Below are 23,047 nucleotides of genomic sequence, written 5' to 3'. Positions count from 1 at the left end.
AGTTATATCATGCATAAATAGGACAGTATAGCCTGGGCTGGCTGACTAAGCGCGCAATATACCGCGAGTGACGGCCGTGTGCCATGGCCCACTCACCAATTCACTACGTTTAGCCCTTGGTTAATGTCTGTTGAAGTAGGCCTGATTAGGCGAAGTAGCCACGTGTACAGATACTTAGTCATACACTTCAACTACACGGAGTTTTCGCTTTGTCAATCACTTACCAGTACGCAGGCTCTTCGGATCGTCGAGCACGCTGCCTCGTTTCAGCATCATGTAGCCTCGTGTAGCTACTATCTATTGCAAATAGACCACCTTATCCCCTCTCTGGTTGGTGTGATAACTTAAGGGAACCACTAACCAACTTTAGGTCAGGTGTGTACCCAGCTGACCAGATGACTTACCGCGAGGCAAAAGCAAGTCGTTCAAAGCCGTTGCTTATGACGCGAGTCGTTTCGAGTGCCTCCCTCTTTCTTCCTGCCATCTCCGTGATCCTGCAACATGTCGGTGAGTTGCACACTTTTTCTGTTTAATACTCAATGTTCAAACTGTTTAGACTGTAAATCCAAGCACGCTCTCAAGCCAGCGCGTTGTTTGGTGCAATTGCACCGTTTGTAAGAGTGCGACTTCTACTGAAGGTGGCCAGTACATTCCGGGTTATCTACGCGACAATCACCGCCGAGCCCAGAACCTCGGCCAGTCTGCTATTGCACAGAGAGGCCGTGCTAGAGGTCCGGCTCCTCCCCCTGTCGTTCAACGTGGACGTACGATACCGCGACCGCCTCGTGGGGTGGTGTCGACTGCTCGCACCCGTGTTGGCGCTTCAACACATGTCTCCTCATCCCGAACGAGTGGTTCACGCGGTGCTATTCTTACTGATCATGCACAGGTATTGCCTTTGGGATCAGCTACATCGCGCAGTGAAGAGTCCGATATTCGGGAAAATTTCACCCATACACCGTCGCCCTTGTGAGTACTTGGCGATATATATATATAGCACCATACTAACTGGAGTTTTAAGCATGGATAGCTACGAACCTATGGAGATCGATGCCGAATATCCCCAGCGAGAATCGCCTGCTCCAACACCGCTTTCTCATGACCCCATACCATCATCATCCCAACATCTTCAGCACTCGAGCTCGTCAGACGCTACACAATCTCCGCCATCCAAATATCTTCGGGTTGCCCCCGAAGCCCACACTGCTCCACTCTTAGCGACACGTACTACACCTGTTCTACTTACCGGCAGTCGCCAGATCCCTCTTGCACAATCGTATCCTACCCTTGTCCCCCGCCAAACCCATTTACCTGCCGTAAAGCGCCTGTGGCAGAAGGCCAGCAGCACGCATGTCATGGCTGAGCCCATTCGACGCGAAGAAGATGAAGAAAGTGATGTCCTACAATCCGAGTCCCAGGCTCCCCAAGAAGACTCTCTTGGGTTATATGATGACCCTGATGCAGGTGATGAGGTCCACCACGACCCGCTCCTCCATACAGAACGACGTGATGAAGATTTGGATGCAGATACCATCCCAGACGTACAGGCTACCCCCTTCAACAGTCAGCCCGTGGGTCAGGTGCAGATCACACCAAGAAGCGAGTTCGAAGCCCCGCTTGATCCACGTCAGGTATATCAAGATGCTCATCCGGACTGGTTTGGACGTATCATTATTATCTTGGTGGCTATTCTACATGCGAAGCATCGTGTTTCCTTTCGTGCTTGTGCTCTGATTCTTCACTGTGTTACCATCATTCTCCTCTCTTTAGGCATACTTCATCCCACGCAGCCTCTTCCTACGACTCTCAACACAGTGATTCATCGCCTCGATCTCCACGACAGGTTTACTATTTACCCAGTCTGTGGTCATTGTCACCGTATTTTCCCTACAGATATACCCACCAATGCACTGTGTCCCGACTGTGATAGTCGGCTGTTCAAACCAGTCTCCGACAGGCTCTTTCGGATGGTAACAGGCCGCAAAGCTCAACGCCCTCCTCCAGTGTGTGCAGCACCTATCCAGGTACCATCCTCCTTACTCGCGGATTTTCTTGCACGTGGAGGTAACAAGGCAGCATGTGAATCCTGGAAATCACGCACAGTTAAACCGGGGGAGCTTCATGATATCTCAGATGGTGCAGTATGGCGCACCATCCAGGGCCCAGATGAAACACCCTTCTTTTCTGGGATGGAAACCTCACAGGAGCTTCGCATTGGTGTAACCATGAGCCTCGACTGGTATGTGATTACCATATTATTCTCGATATGATGAGTACTGATTAAACTTTATTCCAAGGTTTGGACGTAAAACCAGTGTCTATGGGCCAAGCCATTCCTCTGGCGTCTTATCACTATGTGTTTCAAACCTTCCTAGGGCACTAAGGTGAGTTGCTGCTAACTTATTCTGTATCTTATATTCATGTCTTTAGGTATCGTGCCGAGAACCTTTTGGTATCGTTCATGACACCTGGACCTACCGAACCAACAGGCGCTCAGCTCCAAAACTATCTACGACTTGTTGTCGACGATTTACTCAAGCTCTATGAGGAAGGTGTCGTCTATCATACCCCAGGGCACCCAGAGGGTTAGTTCTAACAGTGTTTGACCCTTTGGCGCACTAACATATATTTTCTAGGTCGAAGAGTTCGTGTCGTACTGCTAGGTATTGTATGCGACCATCCAGCCATGTGTAAGATGTGTGGCTTCGCCGACCACAGCCACAAGAATTCTCCGTGCCCTAAGTGCAAGGTAACCCAGGATGAAATCTTCTCTGATGCATCTCTACGCAACGGCACGTGCCTCATTTCATTAGTGGCTTACAGTTTTGAACTAACCATAACAATAGAATTTGATCCACGTAATGGTGAAGAACATCGACGCCGATGTTTCCAAGAGAAAGCCCTTGAAACACGAGATGAACGTAACACCTTCTTTGACGAACACGGCGTCCGTTGGACCGAGCTTGCGCGGCTCCCATATTTTGATCTTGTGCGACAGACAATAATTGATCCGATGCACAATTTATTACTTGGTGCGTCGTCATATTTACTTTAACAATGAACGAGTGAGCTAATATGGACCTTGTAGGAATTATTAAGACTCAATGGTACACGCAATGGATCTTGACCCCGGCCCTTCGCGCCTCTACTCAGACAAGAACTCGCGAGCTCAATTTAATGCATACCTTTCTCAGTACGTTTGAAGCCCCGCTCTGGGCTGGAAAGCTGCCGCTTCGTGTTGGAGAGCCCGCAGGTGGGTCTTTGACAGCTGACGAATATAAGTTTGCTGCAACAACAGCCTGGCCCATCACCATAAGTCATTTCATTCTATATTGCATCCATTATATTCAACACGCAATTCAGATACCTATAATTTGGGACATGTTCGTGGAGGAAGCGGAGTCGGATCAAAAAACTTCCATTAAGTCATTTTCTAAACGTCAGGATCAGTTTATCAAGGACTACGAGGCTTGGAAGGCACACCGAGAAGCACCACAAGGGTCTGCGGCTGCCAAACGAGGCAACAAAAAGAAGTCTGCGAAAGACGACAAGGAACCGAAGCCACCGAAGCCACCGAAGGTTCGCATGCAACGTGCCGAACCGATCAACTTTCTGCGCCTTTCGACTGCTCTCAAGATATTCTGTGGTAGTTCAATCAAGCTGGATATGCTCCCTCGTGCAGAGATGCTACTTCAAGAGTACTTGCTCGAGTACAAAAGGGTACGATCTTGCTTTGAACGCACTTTTCAGTCTTATCGTATGCTAAACAGTTGTATGGTGTCGATGCCCTCAAACCGAACTTTCATTGGGCCATTCATCTTAGGCAACAGATCCTTGACTACGGACCGGTCTATAACTTTTGGGCTTTTCTCTCCAAGTGTCTCAATAAAGTCCTCAAGAGTTCAAACTCGAACAACTGGACTGGGGGTCAGATTGAGATATCGATGATGAGAGAATTTTCACGTGGTGCACAGATAGATTCCTTGGTAATTTCTTTGCTCATTATCGTGCTTTCTCTCAGTGGGATTTTCAGGCTCGTGATGCGATAGTGAACACTGAAAGTCCTATTGTTAAGACTCTTCTAGAACGCATGCTTGGTGATAGTCACGAGGCCTCGGGAACTATACAAGATGCTGCCGCTGGGACAGGCTTCGACGGTATGTTTCATCTCATCAATTTTCGTAGAAACTTGCTGATTTTCGACTGCTCAATAGAATTAAGTTCGTATCTGCACGTCCAGCCTGGCCCATCGATACCAAACCCACAACGAATCAGCGACGCAGCTCGTGTTGCATTATATGCTCACTATAACTCACAACAACCCCACAGCGTTTGTTACGCACTTGAATCAAATCCCCATCCAGGTTCATCTCAACTCAACGACTTTGCGCTGTACTATCAGTTTGCACTTCTAGATGGACGTCGCATCACACCGTTGGCAAGAAGTACTCGAGAGTCCGCCGGATCATCTCTCGTCAAGGTTGTATACATGGATAAGTCATGGTATGGCGAAGTAATCAACATCTTTCGTCATACACAGTTGGGGATAGCGAATGGAAATCGGCTTCTTGCGGAACTCAGGTGGATGATAGAACTACCGCTGGTGCCTGTCGAAGATGATCCATGGAGCGAGTTGTAAGTGTCTGCTTTGTAGTTCTATCCCTCCGACTCATTTTTTTCAAGTCCAGAGCTCGACGTTATGTGTTTTAAACTAAACGAGTACTGGAGCCCAGGCGAAGATGGAGCTCCCCCTACCATTCTTCCATTTGATCAAATCACCAGCCAGATTGCTCGTGGAATCATCAAGACCAGTAATCCAGAATTGTGGATAACAACAACGCTTGACCGTGTACGTGCAAAATTTTCTCTATCATACAATGATTAATGACTCTTCTCTACTACTTAGCATCCTACTGTTTAGTTTCCGGCCCTCAAGAAAACATCACCCGCGCAACCACCCTTCCCTTTCTCGCTGGTCCGGCCCTCAAGAAAACATAATCCGCGGAATCATCCTTCTCTTCCTCTAGTGTTGTCCTGGTCAACTTCGTCATTTGGAGTGCCTCGATCGTCCTGATGCTCCCTTTTTTTCGAGCCGAAACCTTCTGGGTCCTCCCATGCGCCCCATTCCTTGAGTAAGTCTTGATACTCTAGTCTATCTTTGTTGGCCTCGAGCCATTCCATGTTGATGCCGAAGGTATAGGGAGTGAAATCGGGGATACGCTGTGATTGACGATCTGTGCCGGTGACTCGGATCATGTGGAAACACTTCTTTTGCTTGGAGGTCAGCGACGCTTGCCAAAGATCATGCAGGGTATGAAAGATCTGACCGAGCTAATGGTTTTGTAAGTTTCTATTCGTATTTGAGGACTGCGTAACGCTTACTTCGTCAGATCTCCATGGACTTCTTGTAACCTCCAGGAATGACAAGTTTTCAACCTGCGAGTTGGCAGGCATTCCCATTTTCTCCGCCATCCTTCGCTTCCAATCATCCTCCAACTCATCATCATCATCTGGCCCAGATGCTTCATCCGACATATGGTCTGCATGCACAAGGTCCACCGGATCAACACCAAATTTCTCGATGTAACCCTGTCGCGCTGTCATAAGCCGATCTGCTTTCTAATCCGTCCGTCATAGTAAGTCTTCACATTGATGAAAAGTAACTTTAACACTTACTTCTTTGCGACGTTGAGCACGTCTATTGCTTCGCTGGTTCACACCTTTGGCAGCTTTCTTCTCGGCGTCGTTCTGGGCCCGCCAGTCTTCTTTGAATCCACGGTATGTCTCCTTCGCAAATGTGAAAAGTGATTGCTTATTCCATTTTACCTTGCGATTCACAAGGCAGTCGCTGTTGGCCATGTTCTGCAAAAGGTGAGCTCGCAATTACCTATCATGTTGCATATGACTTACCTGAAGGTCTTGCCAGACCAAACTTGCGACCTTGGCAAAGATCTTGCGGTTATGGTCGTCGTTTACCGTTTTGGTGAACTCTGGCATCAGGTAACGTTCACCTGTCACTTCATTGATGCGCTCTTCATCTGCTGATGCTGGCCAGCTTCTCCCTTCAGAAACATCACAAACGTGACGGAATTTCATGGTGATCAAATGCTAGGTAAGATTGTTGAGTTTGCGCTATATTTAATGCTACTCAAAGCACTTGCCTTTAGCTCGCTTCGTGCCTCTTTGCCGATTGCGGATAGTTTACTCCGACTTTGAGTCACATCCTCCGCATCATCGTCATATTCGCCAACACGCAGTTCGACATGGCTTGCTCTGTCAGGTTCTGCAACAGCCCTTGCTCTTCGTGTCCTAGCTGACTTACCCCCCCTTTGCACAGTTGAACGACCACGTGCTGAGGATTGATTTCCCATTTCATGCTCATTAGTGGAAGCTGGCGTTGTATGACGTGTGAGAGTTGAAGAGGCACGTCCTGAGCGCGATCGATCTCTGGATGCTGACCTTTCTCGACTTGTAGATGGGGATGAGTCGTTGTGACGACGACTGCGAGACCTATGCCTTCGGCTTCGTCCACGATGGTTACGAGGCGAGTGGGAGCGTGATGAAGACCTGCTCCGGTACCTGCGAGAAGCTCCAGCACCACCCCGTGTCGAGAGTACGCCTAACCACCAGGGCGACCAGAACGTCACAACGCCTTGACGTATATAAATGCAAGACATTGGGACGTACCTTACTTATTTTCTCTTTCCGTTTTTCACTGTATTCTAACTCTATATAAGACTACGAACACGCGCTAACACACCTCAGTCCCTTTAACCGTGACTGAGGTGTGTATTATATTTCTTTCATCCTTACTTTGTTGTACTCACTATATATATTAGACTCATACTCTAGGTTCGTAGTACTACATTGAATGTAGTCCCTTTAACCGTGACTGAGACTCGTACTCTAGTTCTCGCCTCTCAATAGGTTATGAGCCCTGTCTGAAAGGGCAGCGGTATTACCCCATCTCTCGCATTAGCACCTCTCGAACGTCCGTTCACCCATCACGCTTCCTACCGGGATCCAAACCAATATCGAAGTGTCACTCCTAACTGTCGATCACTATGACATCATCGGACTCTCTCCCGAAGACCGAGAAGTACCCGCACGAGAAACTTACTCTCGACGGTGTAGGAGACGCCCTGTCTGCAGCCCCGTACGGCACCATTTCCCCTTACTGGACAAAGTCACGCATACCCTCCGCAGGCCGTTGCGGACCATCACACGAGGTTGCGGAATCTGCGCACTCATCGCATCGCAACGCACTATCCGTCCATGTCCTGTCTGCATCCGTCCGTCCTCACTGGTGCGTTCTCATCCTTAGTTAGTCATTCCTAACCGTTCGCAGGGCCAGTTACATATCAGTTCCCATGCACGAGGTCGCATAGTGCTACTTACATATTATCCCCCTCCGACTTCGCGTACATATGCATTCGCTTATACAGTTCCGGTTTCTTACGGACTCTGTTATATACTACGTTGCGGACTGGTATCCAACACTTTCCTACATTCCCTCTCTCTGGTTGTGTGTTGCGGAGTCACTAGCTTAGTTTTACCTTGTCATTCCTTGCTTGAGCAATCATCTGTTTGCCTTCTCATCCCGCGCGAACGCTCGCATCGCCATTGACAGTTGACTATTGCTAGTCCTAGTTGAGTTCCTTTGCAAGGCGGTTTCTGCACGTCTTCGCATATACCTGGTACCTAGTTCGCTCTACCCGATTACCTGTTCCGACACCTGGTACCCTACCCGTTTCGCATACCTGGTACCCTACTCGTTCGCATACCTGGTACCCTCTAGATATTCACTCGTTTCTCCGCATCCGCATACCTCGCATCTCCGCATCTGCATACCTCGCATCTCCACATACCTTGCATCTCCGCGCATTCTCGCATCTCCGCATCTCCTCGCGTACACAGCTGTTCTGTCTTCAGCGCATCACTTCCTTCTTCACTGTTCCCCTCGCTCATACTTGAGGAACTGCTCTCAGAGCTATCCCCTTGGGTCGACTACTATTCTCGCACCCAGCAGGATCAGTACGCTATCACTATAGCGGACTTCTACGATTTCTCCCACAACGGCTCTAATTACTCACAGTGGGCGACAGGTTTCAAGATGTGGGCCGGTGGTATCGGGCTATGGCCCTACGTCAGTGGAGACGAAGTAGAACCGTCCCCACCAGCCCAACTCTCCGACTCTGATCAAAACATCCTCCGCATGGAGAAGCACGACGAGCGGGTGAAGCTCTACAAACAACGCCGACTCCTCGCGCTCAGTGCCCTCTCCACAGCCATTGACGCCCAAGACTTCGTCTACCTACGAGATATCGACAATCCACATGTTGCTTGGATCGCTCTGGAGAAGAAATATCTTCCCCAGAAAGCCATTCGATTCAATCAGTACCTCGATCGTCTGTTCACGATTCCAAAGGCGCACGACAGCATGTCCATCGCGGAGACGTTACAGACACTCATTGTCTTGAAGTCGGACCTTGCAGCACTCTCAGTTGCACCATCCACATCCTCAATTACTCCAGCTTCTACCACATCCGGTGCTACTGTTACGAAGGAGGAGTACAAGATTCCAGACGCCATCTTCGTACACATCCTCCTCCGAGCTCTCCCCAACTACTACGACCCTCTTCGCCAGACGCTCGTCAACAGTGACACCTCACTGGACTTCAACGACATCGTGAATCGGTTGAAGACCCAGGAGCTGCATCGTGCAGGGACCAACAGCGCACCAGAGCATGTCGCCATGCTGTCTGGACATCGAGGGAATAGTGCGCCTCCTAAGACGAGTGATCGTGTCCCTCCCAAGGGATTCGACGAGTCGAAGGGAGACGGCTGGATCGTAGGATGGAGGCCTAAGTGTGGCCATTGCCAGAAGGCTGGCCACGTCTGGGCACAGTGTCGTGCACGCCTCGCTAAGGATGAGAAGAAGTCAGCACCACGTTCGTCCCCTACCGCTGTCGCCGCTAACACGGAATCTCCATTGGCAGACCAACCTGATGCGGGCGCTACCTCACCCAACACTATACCACAGTCTCCCTACTTTCTCACCTTAAAAGAGCATACTGCCAATATCTCGTCCTCCCTCACTATGCCTGTAGGCTCTATTCATGTAGACTCCACGTCCACTGCCCATATGGAACCTGATATGTCGCGTTTTGCTCACTACACGAAGCTCGATAAGCCCATCCGTGTGAAACTCGCCGACAATCATGAGGTCCTAGCCCCTGGCTGGGGAACTGTACGACTCGCCTTACACTATGAGCATTCCTCAACAACTCGGGACTTTGACTTCCTTCATGTTCCTGACCTGCGATGCACCCTCGTTTCTGTGTCGTGCCTCGCGTCTGAACGCATCTCATTCATCTCTTCCTCCAAAGGAGGCATGCTTCGCGCTGACGATGGATACGGGCGAACGCTCGCACATGTTCATTCTCGCAACGGCCTATACTTACTCGATGCACAGTTCGTTGCCAGTGCACCCACTGCATCTGCCATGCTCATACAGTCACCGTCCACTCCCTTATCCCTACACACGTGGCATCGTCGATTGGGTCACGCAGGGTTCTCAACAGTTCTGAAAGCGAGCGAACACGTTGACGGCCTATCACTCCCTCCTTCGACACACCATGGTACCAGTGGTGATATGATCCACTGTGTATCTTGCCTCATGGGTAAGCACAGACGTTCCTCCTTCCCTGCTGCTGCACGACGAGCATCGGCACCCGCAGAGCTTGTACACTCGGACGTCTGGGGCCCCGTCAGTATCGCGTCTTCCACTGGCGACTCTTACTTCGTGGTATTTACCGACGACTACACACGCTACTCACTCGTGTACCTTATGCGTGCGAAGTCCGAGGTCTTTGAACTCTTCAAGAAGTTCGTACCGTGGATGGAGACTCAATCTGGCGGGCGTATCAAACGCCTTCGCAGCGACAACGGTGGGGAGTACGTATCGAAGGACTTTCTTCATTACCTGGCAGAGCGCGGGATTGAGCATGAACTCACCATGCCCTACACGCCCCAGCAAAACGGCGTCGCCGAACGTGGCCACCAAACGGTTGTTACTCGTGCCCTCAGCTCCCATCACCAGAGTGGATTCCCGCGTTCCTTCTGGGGCTGGGCGATACTGAACTCTGCGCACATCAAGAATGTCCTCCCCTCCTCAGCTCTTGATGGTCGGACTCCGTTTGAGGCCTTTTATGGCCGCAAGCCCGATGTAAGCTACTTGCGCCCATTTGGCTGCCTCGCCTACTCTCACATCCCTGATGACACCCGCCGCAAATACGAGTTCGTCTCCCGCCGATGTTTTCTCCTGGGGCACGTACGCAACGCTGGCTATATCCTCTGGGACCCTTCTGCAAAACGCGTTGTTCGGTCCCGTCATGTCCAATTTGACGAGGCCGTTTTCTATGGGGACCCCACCTTATCCCCCCTTGCTCCACTCATTCCTGGCGCAGACTCTGTGCAGGGCGTCAATCCTCCAGTGGGAGACACCCCAGGTGTCAGTTCTTCAGTGGGAGGTGCTCCTTCATCTGGTGAGCCGCCATCTATGACCCCTGCTACACCTCCTGTGCCACAGGTGTCAGTGGGAGGTGATGTTGACCCACCAGTCGAGTCCCACATATCCCAGGACGCTCCAGTCGAGTCCCATACATCCCAAGACGCTCCAGTCGAGTCCCATCATTCCCACAATGCACCAGCTCCTGCTCCAGCTCCTGCTCCAGCTCCAGCTCCAGCTCCACGTCGAAGCACACGTCCACGCCAACCTACTCAGCCTGGCTATATCGCTCCAAGTGGACCTAGTGACATGGCCATACCCACCAAGCGAGTTCCTGTAGCTGAGCGCTGGACCCATGTCCCAGTCCTACCAGACCCACCTCCATCTCATGAATCCGCCATGCATACAACAGACACCCCTCCTATACCTCCTACACCACTCATCATCCCAAAATCAATCAATGCGGCTCGTTCCCTACCTGAGTGGCCGCTATGGTCAGACGCCTGCAAGTCTGAGCTACAATCCATGCGCGACTTGAAGACTCACCGTCTGGTGCCTCTCCCAGCAGGAAGGAAGGCCATTGGATCCAGGTGGGTATTCTCAGTGAAGTCAGACGAGGATGGCAACATCACTCGGCACAAGGCCCGCTTCGTTGCGCAGGGATACACACAGGTCGAGGGGGTCGACTACACGGAGACCTTCGCATCCGTTGCCAAGTACGATACCGTCCGAATCCTCCTCGCGCTCGCAGCAAAATTCGACCTTGAATTAGACCAAATGGATGTACGTACGGCCTTCCTCAATGCTGAACTCAAGGAGGATATATACCTCAAGCAACCAGCCGGATTCGAGGATCCAGAGCATCCAGATTGGGTATGGAAGTTGGAGAAGGCGCTGTATGGTTTGAAGCAGGCGGGGTACGAGTGGAATCAGACGCTTGATGAGTATCTGCGAAAGGAGGGTTTCAAGTTCGTTCGAAGCGAGGCTGATCACAGCTTATATGTCCTTCACGAAGGGGACAAGATCATTTGGCTCGTCGTATACGTCGACGACATGCTCTCCGCATCGAACTCCCGCGACTTCCTCAACAGCTTTAAAGCACGACTCAACCAACGTTTCGACCTCGCAGATCTAGGCCCTGCTAGACATTTCCTCGGCATGCATATCACTCGTGATCGCGAGAAACGACTTCTATCTGTCAGCCAAAAGACCTATCTGGAGAAGATTCTTGAAAACGCCGGGATGTCTCAATGTAACCCGGTCAGTACTCCCATGTCTCCAGGCATTGTGCTCCAGAAAGCGACACGAAGTCCTACTGACGACGAAGCGACCGCTATCGCATCCATCCCATACCGTCGCACTATTGGAGAACTTAACTACGCCATGCGTACAACACGTCCCGATATCGCATTCGCCGTCTCTTCCCTCTCACGTTACATGGAACACCCCACCATTGATCACCACCGCCAACTCAAGCATCTCCTCAGATACATACGCGGCACGACGGACCTCACACTCGTTTTCGGTCTCACTGATGACGGGCTGATAGGCCACTCAGATTCTGATTATGCCGCAGATCGCGATGACAGCAAGTCGACGAGCGCGTATGTATATCAGCTGTTCGGTGGTCCAGTTAGCTGGAAGGCACAAAAACAGTCTGTCGTTGCGACGTCGACAACAGAAGCAGAGTATATTGGACTCTCGAATGCCTCTCGCGAGGCCTTATACCTCATCCAACTACTCCACGACTTCCGTGTTGACCCTGATCTCTACGACCCCCCCCTTCTCTATGGTGACAATCAAGCCAGCCTCGCCCTTTCGAAGAACCCCAAGTTCCACGACAAGGCAAAGCATATTCGTGTGCACTATCACCTTGTCCGCAGTCTCGTCGAGTCCAATCAGATCAGACTCGAGTACAAATCGACTTCGGAAATGCTCGCCGATAGCCTCACGAAAGCGCTGCCTCGTCCAGCCGTGAATCGTCACCGTGAGGAGATGGGTCTCCGTCAGACTACCCTGCGTGGTATGGCGAGTGGGAGTGTCGAGAGTACGCCTAACCACCAGGGCGACCAGGGCGACCAGGACGTCACAACGCCTTGACGTATATAAATGCAAGACATTGGGACGTACCTTACTTATTTTCTCTTTCCGTTTTTCACCGTATTCTAACTCTATATAAGACTACGAACACGCGCTAACACACCTCAGTCCCTTTAACCGTGACTGAGGTGTGTATTATATTTCTTTCATCCTTACTTTGTTGTACTCACTATATATATTAGACTCGTACTCTAGGTTCGTAGTACTACATTGAATGGAGTCCCTTTAACCGTGACTGAGACTCGTACTCTAGTTCTCGCCTCTCAATAGGGAGCGAATCGGAAATTGAAAGGCAGTAATGAAGTTGAGTCGGAGCATGAGTTGATCGTTCTCCTTGTATTCAAACAAGTACTCACTCAATCCGAATGATTGAATCGCACATTAGTACCGGTGGTCTATAGGGGGTTATTCGGAACTCTCTTGCGCCATAGCACATGTCCCGATGACCTGGACCACTAGTACTGTCCAGACTCTCCCTTCAGAGACTTTTTGAACATCGTTGATGACTGGGAGTGTTCGACCACTAACGGCGGGAAGCTCATGGATGATTCATGTAAGTTTGGGATGGTCCGCAATCGGTGCGTTCATTTTAATTGTCTAGATTTATATACGTTTCAGCCTTATGGACGTCTGTCAGGTCTCAGGTATTAATACTGCAACAAGGTGTGTGATATCGAGTCGAGTGTACGATTCGAGCTCACACTGGCATGTAGATATTCCGACGGTAAATATTGGTGCTGCGTATGTCGTAGCTCAAATTCCAAGCAGAGATCTTTCTCGGCAGAACTATGATTGCGAACGCCTACAGATGACCTCAAGTGGAAAAGAACATACTGCATGTGGGGACTGAATTGGCGCACAGTGGTTCCCAGGAGGCAAGGTGGGAGCGCTCCCACGCAGAATATGGCTAAGCCAGAAATGGAGAGGCAGGTTTGATGAACTGGTTACTGAAGGGAGGGGTGAAAGCACATGCTGTGCGTGGTACGGAGCATGCTTTCAACGCAAACTCCTTCCCTCATCCTCCCGCATGGACACAGTTTATGAGCTCCATGATCCCCTAGACGTATGTTTGCTTTGCCTATTTGCGTCGCAGTTGACTTGATTATCCCCTTGCGAGAACGTAAGTGTACCTATCTTACAGAGGATGATAATAAAATATGCAACTACTATAATCAAAGACTCGACGGCGATTCAAAATACAGGCCAGAACGTGAATCATAGTCTCCCTGAATCAGAGTGAAGCTAATTTTCGCATGGTCTTGAACACACCATGCTAGGTGCCATCATAATCAGGATGGGTACAGACGCCAAAAAGCCCTAGACCAAGCAAAACATGTTAGAGTGCCACCAGCAAACACAATAACGGTTCTTACGTTGTAACTTCTTCTGTCATGTTTCTAACATCCCGTGCAACCCCATTAAACTCTTGTTGTCCAGCTCTCGTCGTGATGTCCGTCTTCCACCAATCAATCGGAATATCTCCCGACGTTGGAAGTTTGGGGAGTACACAGCTGCTGGATTTGTCCATGCCATAGAAGGCAAGCCTCTGTCCCATGGCACTGACACCATAGAATCTGGGTGTTGTCATTAGGGGTTTAAAGCTAATAAATCTTTCCCTCATCTGCTTGTCCGCAGCAATCCTAGCCGAGAGGTCGTTGAGTTGACCAGGAGGCTTTATTTCAAGGAAGAGGAGAGGGTTGTTTTCGAGTGTAATAGCATAGGTGACAAAGAAGTCGTCGGCAGTCTTGCCCTCTGGAAGGAGGCTTGGATCCTTGTAACACTCTGGGAGTTCATACATTGGATGGCTTGTATATGGAGGATAGCCGAAGGTATTCCAAAGAACTGAGAAGTAAGCCCCATAGTAATCGTTTGGGACAGTTGTATCAGCTGGAATCTTAGCAAACATATCGAGTATATGTTGTACCGCCGGACGAGAGTAAAGACGTATACGTCTGTTAGCTAGGGCACGAAAGTTGATTCGAGGCATGAGTGATGAGTAAATTAATTGTTATGGAATTGGAGAGTATCGACCCCGATGTAGATTAGGGGCACAAATGTAGCCACTGAGTCGAAAAACTCGAAATATGAGTGTAATTATGTAAGAGTGGTATTGCTTCCGTACCAATAATTTCTAGAACGCGCTTGGTCACGTCATCCACAAAAATCAGTCAGATTCAAACATCATACTACACCCTAGATATCCTGAGTTTGCTTTCAGGGGGTGCGCACGCACAAAAAGCTGAGCTTCAGAAACCGCATCATAAGCACAGGAGCGAGAATCAACTTTACTAAAATCAATGCCCGATCTCCTAGGTGAGATCTAGAGCATAGATAAGAGTCTTGCGAACTTCAGACGAGTTGATGTTAGTTAATCAAGAGCGCATATCAGCCGGCGGTGTGTACCGCACTAATCTGCTAAACTTTGACTATGCATGCTTCCTGCAACGAGACTCGAGAGTCATCAAACTTGAATCATGAGTAATACCTGACATTAGCAGATAATGGAAGCATAATGTTCTTCAACACCCCCAATTTCGATGCGCTCGCGGGCGAGCGTCAGTGGGAAGTCGACCTCGCGCTCAGGAATCTATAATCTGAGTGGTGGCGCCGTGGTGCAGCTTTCCTGTACCAACCAAATTCTGAATCGGCATCAGTGGAAAGCGCTGCGCCTTTCAGTTCTCGACATTGAAATGGAAATACAGACCAGTGTGCTCCGGCCCAAGAACATGCATCGTAGTCATTTGGAAAGGTTGTATCAGCCGGAAAACCGTTCGATTTGATCCAATGTCGTCGAGATGTTGAAACACAGTACTAGTGTCACTAGTGAAGTTGAGTCGGAGTATGAAATTCTGGATCGTTCTCCTTGTCTTCAACACTCGCCGCGGTGGTCTCTAGGGGTTATTCGGAACTCTCTTGCGCCATAGCACATGTCCCGATGACCTGGACCACCAGTACCGTCCAGATTCTACCTTCAGAGGTTTTATGGATATCGACGACGACTCGGAGTGTTGAAGCCGACCACAAACGGCGGGAAGTTCATGGATGATTCATGTAAGTTTGGGATGCCTTGCAATCGGTGCATTCATTCAAAATGTCTAGATTTATATACATTTCGGTCTTATTCACTTATGGATGTTTGTCAGGTCTCAGATATTAATACTGGGCGTAGTAACAAGGTGCGCGACTCGACCTCACACTGGCAATGTATATATTCTGATGGTGAATATTGGTGCTGCGTATGTTGTGGCTCAAATTCCAAACAGAGATCTTTCTCGACAGAACTTTGATTGCGAACACCTACAGATAACCTCACGTGGAAAAGAAGACACTGCGTGTGGGGACTGAGTTAGCGCTCGTTGGTTCACAGGAAGCAAGCTGGGTTGGGTTGGAGCGCTCCCGCACAGGATGTAGCTAAACCAGAAATGGAGAGGCAGGTTCGATGAACTTGTTACTGAAGAGGGGTGAAAGCACATGCTGTGCGTTACATGGCTGTCATGAAGAAGTTCGTTCGCAGATTCTACAAAAACGCGCCCATACTGGCCCATCGGTCAGGCGGTCACTCTTCTTTGTGGGATTTTCAAGTGAGTGGGATCCTAATAGAACCGTCTGTTAACATCCTGGTCACTTGAAAATCTTATTTGAGCCTCCCGCACGGACCGCAGTATGTGTACCAGGAGGTCTCGCTGGTTTGGAACACATCATACTTGCCAAAATTACTAGCCAAGACACGGTTCATGGCCTCCAGTTCGACACAGCTCGCAGCAGGAAACAAATCGATTCTGACGCCGGTTATGACTTTGTGACCATTTTGCCTTGGACTACGTCTTGTGGTATCACCTTCCTTCGTTGACGAGGGCGAACTGAACTTCTGGTTTATCTTTTACAGGCCGTTTATCTGTAAGGAGCCCTGAGTCCTTGACACGTCATAGTGTGTAATATCGCCCACCAGCTGATGACCCTGTCCCAGCCCATGGCCCATTGATATTGGCCGTCGCACTCCTCCAGTGGGATTTCCCCTCCAACCTCGCAGGCCATCCTGTCTCTTACAATCAGGCAAATCGGAACTGGAAAGCGCTTCGCGTTCTCACCTAACTAAAACTTAGTACTCCTCGTCGCATTATTAGCTCATAATCATTGGACGTTACCTCTCGACTACTGGATACGAGGACTGGTGCGCACGCACCACTAAAATGCAAATACAAGACTGACAATAATCCAATATCAAAACACAAAGGATCAGGGTCGTAGGCGCACGGCATGTTACGACTGCTTTCGTATCGGAAGGGATAGGCTCTGCCTAAACTCTCGTTGTACAGTATCATCCGCCAGGCATAACCATTCTGTCAAATCGAATCCTGTCGGCAACACTAAGCATTAATTCACGATAGGATAAAAGCAGGTCATTTTCCTACCGTCTACCCCACCTCCTCGCACAAACAATGCGTTTCTCCTTCCTCACCATTATTGTTGCTTTGACAGCATCTGTAATATCTGTCAGTGCAAAAGGATGTAGTGCGCTGAACGAGAAGTGCAACACGATCCGTGACTGCTGTGATCAAAACGGTTCCTGCATTAAACTTGTGAGTAGGAGTCATTTGCTTTGCATCCAGTTTTTGCCTGATGAATCACCCTTTGCGTGTAATATTAGCGAAATGGTAATAATGAACAAATTTGCGTACTTTTTAGTCGATGTAAAGTTTAAACAGAGCCTCATGGGTTGGCTATAAGTCAAATGCGTGTCAGCTAAAAAAACGGAGCTGAAAGATCAACGCCGGAGAACTAGCCATTTTTTGCTTATTTGCCCATACACTTTTATGCTTCAATCTGGCACTATAGCCTGGTTGCTAGGGGTTCAATGTGATGCAAATCATGAAGTTACCAGTATGTTTTCCCTCACATTAATTATGTTCTAATGTTTCCAACGTCCGATGGCCTTCTCGAGCTCTTCTGGTACAAATCCTGCTGTAGACCAAGACTTTCAAATACTTCGGAAAGTCACCAAATAATCGCCTTCACATATTATCCGACATTAAAGGATCGCCATGCAATATTAAACGGTACCCCACAACCCAATGTGGAGCATACCGTACTTAAGTAGTAGTAGTAGTACCATGAACGCCTACCTCACTACGCGCCGCCCTTATAGACAACAAAAACAAATTTATGCAAAAACAACTCACAGCATCACCATTACTCTCCCGAACCCTCACGCGTCGCCGCCAACGCAACCCCAATAGCCTTGACCAAATCATCCGGCGACAACGAACTAGACGCACTCCGATCTTGCACACGCGTCGACCCCCACGTCACAGTCACAGACTCCCCCACCTCAGGCTGCGGCCACCCCATCTCCTCCTCCAAATCCTCCAACGGCGTCAACGTCCCATCCGAGTCCAGCTCCAATTCCGAGTCCGGCGATGACGCGCGCGAAGATTGAGACGACACAGGCATACGCGCATATGGTAGGTGTAACCACCTCGCATCGCCGATATAAACACGCGGTCGTTCAACAGCTTTGCCCTTCCCTTTCCCTTCGTAGTTTTCTTCCGAGACGAGAGGCGGGATCTCAGCGCTAGGCTCGAGGTCTTTAATCGTGCGGATCTTCCACTCCCGTAGAGGCGTCCCGATGAATACCCTCGGTGTTTTCTTCGCCTTCGCCTTCGCTTGTACTTTCTGCTTCGCTCGTCCTTTTTGGGCGCGCTGCTTCGTGGGTTGCGTGGGCCGAACAGGGGCAGAGGCGCTGGCGTCGTCAATAAATGCACGACCGACGCGCTCGCCTTCAAGACCGTAAACATGAGCCCAGAACATCGTCTGTGGCGCACTTTCAGGAGGCTCAGGCGTCATTGAGTCATCCTGGACTGGGCCTGCATGGGCACTGTCAGGGATGAGTACAATGCCCGACTTGGTGCGAGACCCCGCAAATCCACCTCCACGCATGGAAATGTACTCCTCCCCGCGTCTCCGCGCGCATGAGGAGCAGTTACAGGTATCAAGGCAGACCGGACAGACAAATGTCTTGTAATTGCGAACAAACGTCATCTCAGGGTACCTGAGCACATACATCGCAATTAATGAGGAAAGGAGATGAAGTAAAGGGGGAAGACGACAGACCGGTTCAGGATGCATCGGTTGCAAAACCGTTTCCCGCAGATTTGGCGGTCTGGACGGCGTTTGGAACATTGCATCTTGGGTCTGGTGTTCGTGTTTCGGCAGTGGTGACAGAATGTCTTAACGACATCAGGCTCGCCATCGTCTTGTGGCGGGGTTTGAGCTGGAGGAGGTGCATGGACCTTAGGACGTTTCGTTTCCGGAAGTGGAGTGGCAAATACAGCAGGAGAACTTGAAGTTGGGGTCGACGCTTTGGACGGCGCAAATGACCCATCAGAGCTTGTACGGGTGCCCGATCGACGAATCAGTATCTTAAGACTTGGCCGCGCCCCGGGTTGTGCCGGTGGATCAGTAATCGCTTCAGCAATCCACCCCCCGTTATCATTAACCTCCCGGTCATCCGGCTTTCTCGCTGAAGTTGCCGCGTCGCCTTCATCCGTGACAGACACGGACTCACTTGTACGATATTTGATCTGAACATTTCTTCTCGACTTGCCGGGCGCATTGCCTGAGAGCATTGGTGCTTCCTGCGACGCGGACACTCCTGGAGGCCTGCGCACGTATATGATAGGGCCTGCTGGTGGTTTCTTCGAATTTAGGGCACTTGTTGATGGGGGCAAAGGCGATTTGGGAGGCGGTTCACTACCACCGAGCAGCGAGGGATCGATCGTACCTGCGCTGCCTGAAGAAGAAATACTTGTTGGAGATATGCGATTTTTCTCTATGGTAGGGGACAGAGACCACTGGCCATCCTCAGGTAGCGCAAGATCGAAACTAGCATCCAGGTTATGTGAGGGATTTGTAGCGTACGTGTCTGTGAGCTGTAGCGAAGGAGACTCGGGTACTAGCCTCGGGCTAGGAGGCACCCCGAAGAAACTGTCCTCTGAATCTTTTCGCGTAGCCGACGCTGCGTCATGGGGTAGCCGCGGGATATTGTGCAAGAAACCAAGGAAGGCATTTGGCGCGGACCGAGTGTCCTTAATGCCTGGGGGATACGACTTCGCAGGAGAATCTCCAAGGTCGTTCAAATATTGATCCATCTCCATGCTAAAGTCAAGGGTTTGATCCTCTTCCAGTGCGGTATAGTGCGAGATGTCGTTAACGGCGATTGGGGGTGAAGGACCATGGGTTCCGGGGACAGTGCTAGCGAATCCTAGCTTGGACTTGGACGAAGATTGACCCTTGCGAGAGGAACTCTTGAGAGGGAAGCGTGCCCAGTATGATGTCAGCGCTGCTTCAATATCCGGCCTATCCTCAAACAGCGGTGCGAGAACATGAGGCAAGATAAGTTCGTCGTCTTTCTCATCGTCCGGGACCGCAAAAGCCCTCATCTCCGCAATCACCTCCGGTAAACCTTCATGCAGTTCTGCGTGAAGGCGTTGAAGGCGTTTGACGTAGATATAATAGGTACTTGACTGCAAGATATTCTCGTGGTGTGGCAGAAATTTTGGCAGCTCGCGAACGTCAAGCTCGAGGGCAGGATATTGGGCGTCCAAGATCTGGGTGGGTACCGTAGAAACGTCATCTCCGAAATTTCGAGAACGAGGCTTGTACTTCTTTCTCGGACGTACGGGAGCGGGGCGTGGGCGTTCGCGCTCCTTTCCCTTGCGATTGAGGGAGGGTGACGGCGGCCGGTCATTTTGAGCGAATGCAGCGGCTAGGGCGTGGCTGATTGACTGGTGCTCTACACCCTGCTGAGGTGCGCTAGTGGACGCGTTCGAGGCCTTGTAATCAGCCCTGGTAATGCCTTTGGGAAAGGGTGGCACAGATACACAGTCGAGGACGATGCGTCTGCGGGGCTTACGGGAAGGTGGAGGAGGTGTGAATAGAGAGTCGCCCATTTCGGGCGAGGGTGATCTTGAAGAATGGACAATACCTGAAGACGAATCGGGCGCGGGAAATAATTCAGTCTGGCAATTAATGGTCAGAAAGTGGGTTTAAGGAACGTTAATGTTGTGATGTTGTAATACTTACAAGCATATCGTCTACAGCAATCTCCTCATCCTCGTTGTCATGATCGCTAGCACTATTGATAGAATTATGTCCGAAAGGGTCTTCATCATCAGTCAACTCAATCACGTCGTTGTGAGCTAGGAGAGGAGGTATAGACAGGTCGAATAAGTTGGACTCCGCGACATAGAGTGAAGTTGGTACGCTCCGGGTGCTGTGCTGTGAAGAAGAAAGATACGATTCAGGTTGGGTCAAATCTTCATCCTGTGGAGAAGAATACGTAAGGATGATGGACCTGTCAGTGAAAGACACGCTCACGGCAGCCGAGGTGTCGCGAGCATGCTGGAATGGAAACTGTGTGTCGAGATTAGACGGGTGAAAGAGTTGGGGCATCTGTGCGGCTGAATGCGATTCAATCGATGATACGCGCTGAGTGGAGTTGTAAACCGCAGTGGTAGCAGAAGAAACGCGAACGAACGTACCTTGAATTCAGCACGCGTAGAACCGTGTTTTTCGTTGAATATATCGCCTGTTGAAGATTTAGGAACATCGATTATATAGCAATCCGAGTCTTGTTCATTAGCGTCTTGTGATGATGTGCTAGAAGAATACGATGCAGGGGTAGCATTCGAGCTGCTCATCGACTTGGAGAATGACGTCGAAGGCAAGTCACTACGTGGATGAGGATTATAGGAACTAGATGACAGAAAGCCATCCCAATTAGTGAGCTCTGAGTACTCAAAGCCTTTCATCGTCGTTGACCATAGCGAGCTCGACAAAGTCACACTTCCAAAAAAGGGCTATCGGCAATTCCCGTACTTACATGAATCATTGATCGATGATGGCACATGATCAGTTGGAGGTCCACTACTAGTAGACTAGTGCTAGTCCAGCGCTAGGTTTTACTGCTCTCTCCACACGATGACGACAACTTTTGCATTGTGGCTGATCCAGGAGACACCAGGCGCCTTTCGACACGCGCTTCAGACTTGACGCGTCAGTTTGGTAGGTAGTAGGTAGCCTCCTTATTCTTCTCTACCCTAGTGTGCGTGTGCAGTGATGGTGCCATGTGCCCGAATACTCACACCACCTGAACCCATTCCAGGAACTCCCAGCAGCTCCCGGCTCATCTGTTCCGTCTGTTGAAGCAATAATGACAAGCACCAAACACCTCGACCTTCGCGAAATAGACGCTTGCTTGTTCGACGTATTCGGGACCGTCCTTAACTGGCACAGTACAGTCACCCGCCAGGTAGCATGTCTTAGCAAGGGGCTACTTATTGAAGGTAGCGGATCCCATATTCCCATAAAATTCTCACTGATCGCCATGTCGCATACATCAGGCTCACAGAATGCAATCGATTTTGCAGAAGAATGGAGAGCCGGATATTTTGCTCATGTGTAAATTTATTGCTTTGCACCCTTTGCTTCTGAATCATGATCTGCCCTTTTACGTAGCAAAAAAGTAGCCCGTGGCGGGGAGGGTACTTTTAACGCCGACATCATGCATCGAGAGGTGAGTTCAGACTTGAGCGTGCATACACACGACCCGTGTTTGACAATATCACAGATACTGGACGATATGCTCGCCACCCCACGCTGGTCCTATCTTGCAGAAATATGGGGGGAATCTAATCGTGAAGAGCTAACAATGATTTGGCACAACTTGGACGGTCCGAACTTGCAGTGTAACACCATTTGAACCCGACTGCTGACCCCTCAAAAGCGTTTCAGGACACTATCCCCGGCCTGACAGAACTCAAACGCCACGTTTACATCCTCGCTCTATCAAACGGAAACTTCAAATTACTTCTCGATCTGGTAATTGAGTCGCCGCACTACACATGAAATCCTTTCGCTAACCAGCACTACAGGCAAAGAACCAAAGCATTCCCTGGGATGGTATCTTCTCGTCTGAAATGTTCGGATCGTACAAGCCGTACGTCTCCATCACTCTTACGTCTGTCTCGCACCCTAATACCCCAGCAGCAACAAGCAGGTCTACCAATCCGCGGCATACCACCTTTCTTTACCTCCTCACAAGATAGCAATGGTTGCTGCACACAAGTTCGATCTCCTCGCTGCCGCCAGCGTCGGTTTCAAGACGATATACGTACCACGACCTGCTGAAGATTCGCGTGAAGTAAGGGAGAGTATGCGTAGCAGGAAGGACGGCGGTGAGGTGGATCTTGTGGTTAAAGATTTTCACGAGCTGGCGAGGTTGATGGGCGAAGCTCGACAAAGTTGAAGCCCGCGATTCGTATATATCCTGTAGGTCCCATCCAGCGGTGAGAACGCTTGGGAATGCAGCGAACGAACAAATTCAAATTATTGAGGTATTTTCCGTAAGCTGTCTTTCTTGTTCTAGCACCTAGTGAT

The 23,047-nt window shown here is 50.0% G+C and overlaps 7 protein-coding genes across 7 annotated transcripts; 4 read left to right on the top strand and 3 right to left on the bottom strand.

The window, feature by feature from the left end:
* Window positions 1–1,040: 1,040 nt before the first annotated feature.
* Window positions 1,041–2,590, top strand: DEU56DRAFT_749141 (uncharacterized protein; the record flags this gene model as incomplete). Its single annotated transcript, XM_041349408.1, has 2 exons — window positions 1,041–2,243; window positions 2,390–2,590. The coding sequence occupies 2 exons, from the start codon at window positions 1,041–1,043 to the stop codon at window positions 2,588–2,590; spliced, it is 1,404 nt and encodes a 467-aa protein (XP_041201293.1).
* A 105-nt stretch (window positions 2,591–2,695) lies between these two features.
* DEU56DRAFT_749138 (uncharacterized protein) lies at window positions 2,696–4,049 on the top strand (the record flags this gene model as incomplete). Its single annotated transcript, XM_041349407.1, has 3 exons — window positions 2,696–3,032; window positions 3,089–3,646; window positions 3,751–4,049. The coding sequence occupies 3 exons, from the start codon at window positions 2,696–2,698 to the stop codon at window positions 4,047–4,049; spliced, it is 1,194 nt and encodes a 397-aa protein (XP_041201292.1).
* A 182-nt stretch (window positions 4,050–4,231) lies between these two features.
* On the top strand, window positions 4,232–4,849 carry DEU56DRAFT_695255 (uncharacterized protein; the record flags this gene model as incomplete). Its single annotated transcript, XM_041347211.1, has 2 exons — window positions 4,232–4,635; window positions 4,684–4,849. Coding segments are annotated over 2 exons (570 nt in total), but the record flags the coding sequence as incomplete, so codon positions are not given.
* A 158-nt stretch (window positions 4,850–5,007) lies between these two features.
* On the bottom strand, window positions 5,008–6,096 carry DEU56DRAFT_919734 (uncharacterized protein; the record flags this gene model as incomplete). The annotated part of the gene is made up of 4 exons (XM_041358323.1): window positions 5,008–5,331; window positions 5,383–5,619; window positions 5,677–5,862; window positions 5,911–6,096. The coding sequence occupies 4 exons, from the start codon at window positions 6,094–6,096 to the stop codon at window positions 5,008–5,010; spliced, it is 933 nt and encodes a 310-aa protein (XP_041201290.1).
* A 7,883-nt stretch (window positions 6,097–13,979) lies between these two features.
* DEU56DRAFT_749147 (uncharacterized protein) lies at window positions 13,980–14,516 on the bottom strand (the record flags this gene model as incomplete). Its single annotated transcript, XM_041349409.1, has 1 exon — window positions 13,980–14,516. One exon carries the CDS (start codon window positions 14,514–14,516, stop codon window positions 13,980–13,982), a length of 537 nt encoding a protein of 178 aa, XP_041201289.1.
* A 3,308-nt stretch (window positions 14,517–17,824) lies between these two features.
* Window positions 17,825–18,906, bottom strand: DEU56DRAFT_698014 (uncharacterized protein; the record flags this gene model as incomplete). Its single annotated transcript, XM_041347268.1, has 2 exons — window positions 17,825–18,659; window positions 18,722–18,906. Coding segments are annotated over 2 exons (1,020 nt in total), but the record flags the coding sequence as incomplete, so codon positions are not given.
* A 2,546-nt stretch (window positions 18,907–21,452) lies between these two features.
* Window positions 21,453–22,926, top strand: DEU56DRAFT_842411 (HAD-like domain-containing protein). Its single transcript, XM_041355033.1, has 8 exons — window positions 21,453–21,673; window positions 21,787–21,954; window positions 22,012–22,069; window positions 22,127–22,184; window positions 22,239–22,341; window positions 22,395–22,489; window positions 22,543–22,607; window positions 22,658–22,926. The coding sequence occupies exons 2-8, from the start codon at window positions 21,822–21,824 to the stop codon at window positions 22,914–22,916; spliced, it is 771 nt and encodes a 256-aa protein (XP_041201287.1). The 5' UTR covers window positions 21,453–21,673; window positions 21,787–21,821; the 3' UTR covers window positions 22,917–22,926.
* The last annotated feature ends 121 nt before the right edge of the window (window positions 22,927–23,047 follow it).

The sequence above is a fragment of the Suillus clintonianus genome, assembly GCF_016758775.1.
Source record: "Suillus clintonianus strain FC179 chromosome Unknown DEU56scaffold_179, whole genome shotgun sequence".
In the NCBI taxonomy this organism is placed as follows: domain Eukaryota; kingdom Fungi; phylum Basidiomycota; class Agaricomycetes; order Boletales; family Suillaceae; genus Suillus; species Suillus clintonianus.
Note: the sequence above shows the minus strand (reverse complement) of the source record. Positions and strands in the feature narration are given on the sequence as shown.

Coding starts and splice junctions, on each gene's coding strand:
- DEU56DRAFT_842411 (XM_041355033.1), top strand. CDS start 21,822: ATGACAAGCACCAAACACCTCGACCTTCGCGAAATAGACGCTTGCTTG. Junction 22,185..22,238: donor CCGACATCATGCATCGAGAG/GTGAGTTCAGAC, acceptor ACAATATCACAG/ATACTGGACGATATGCTCGC. Junction 22,342..22,394: donor GATTTGGCACAACTTGGACG/GTCCGAACTTGC, acceptor ACCCCTCAAAAG/CGTTTCAGGACACTATCCCC.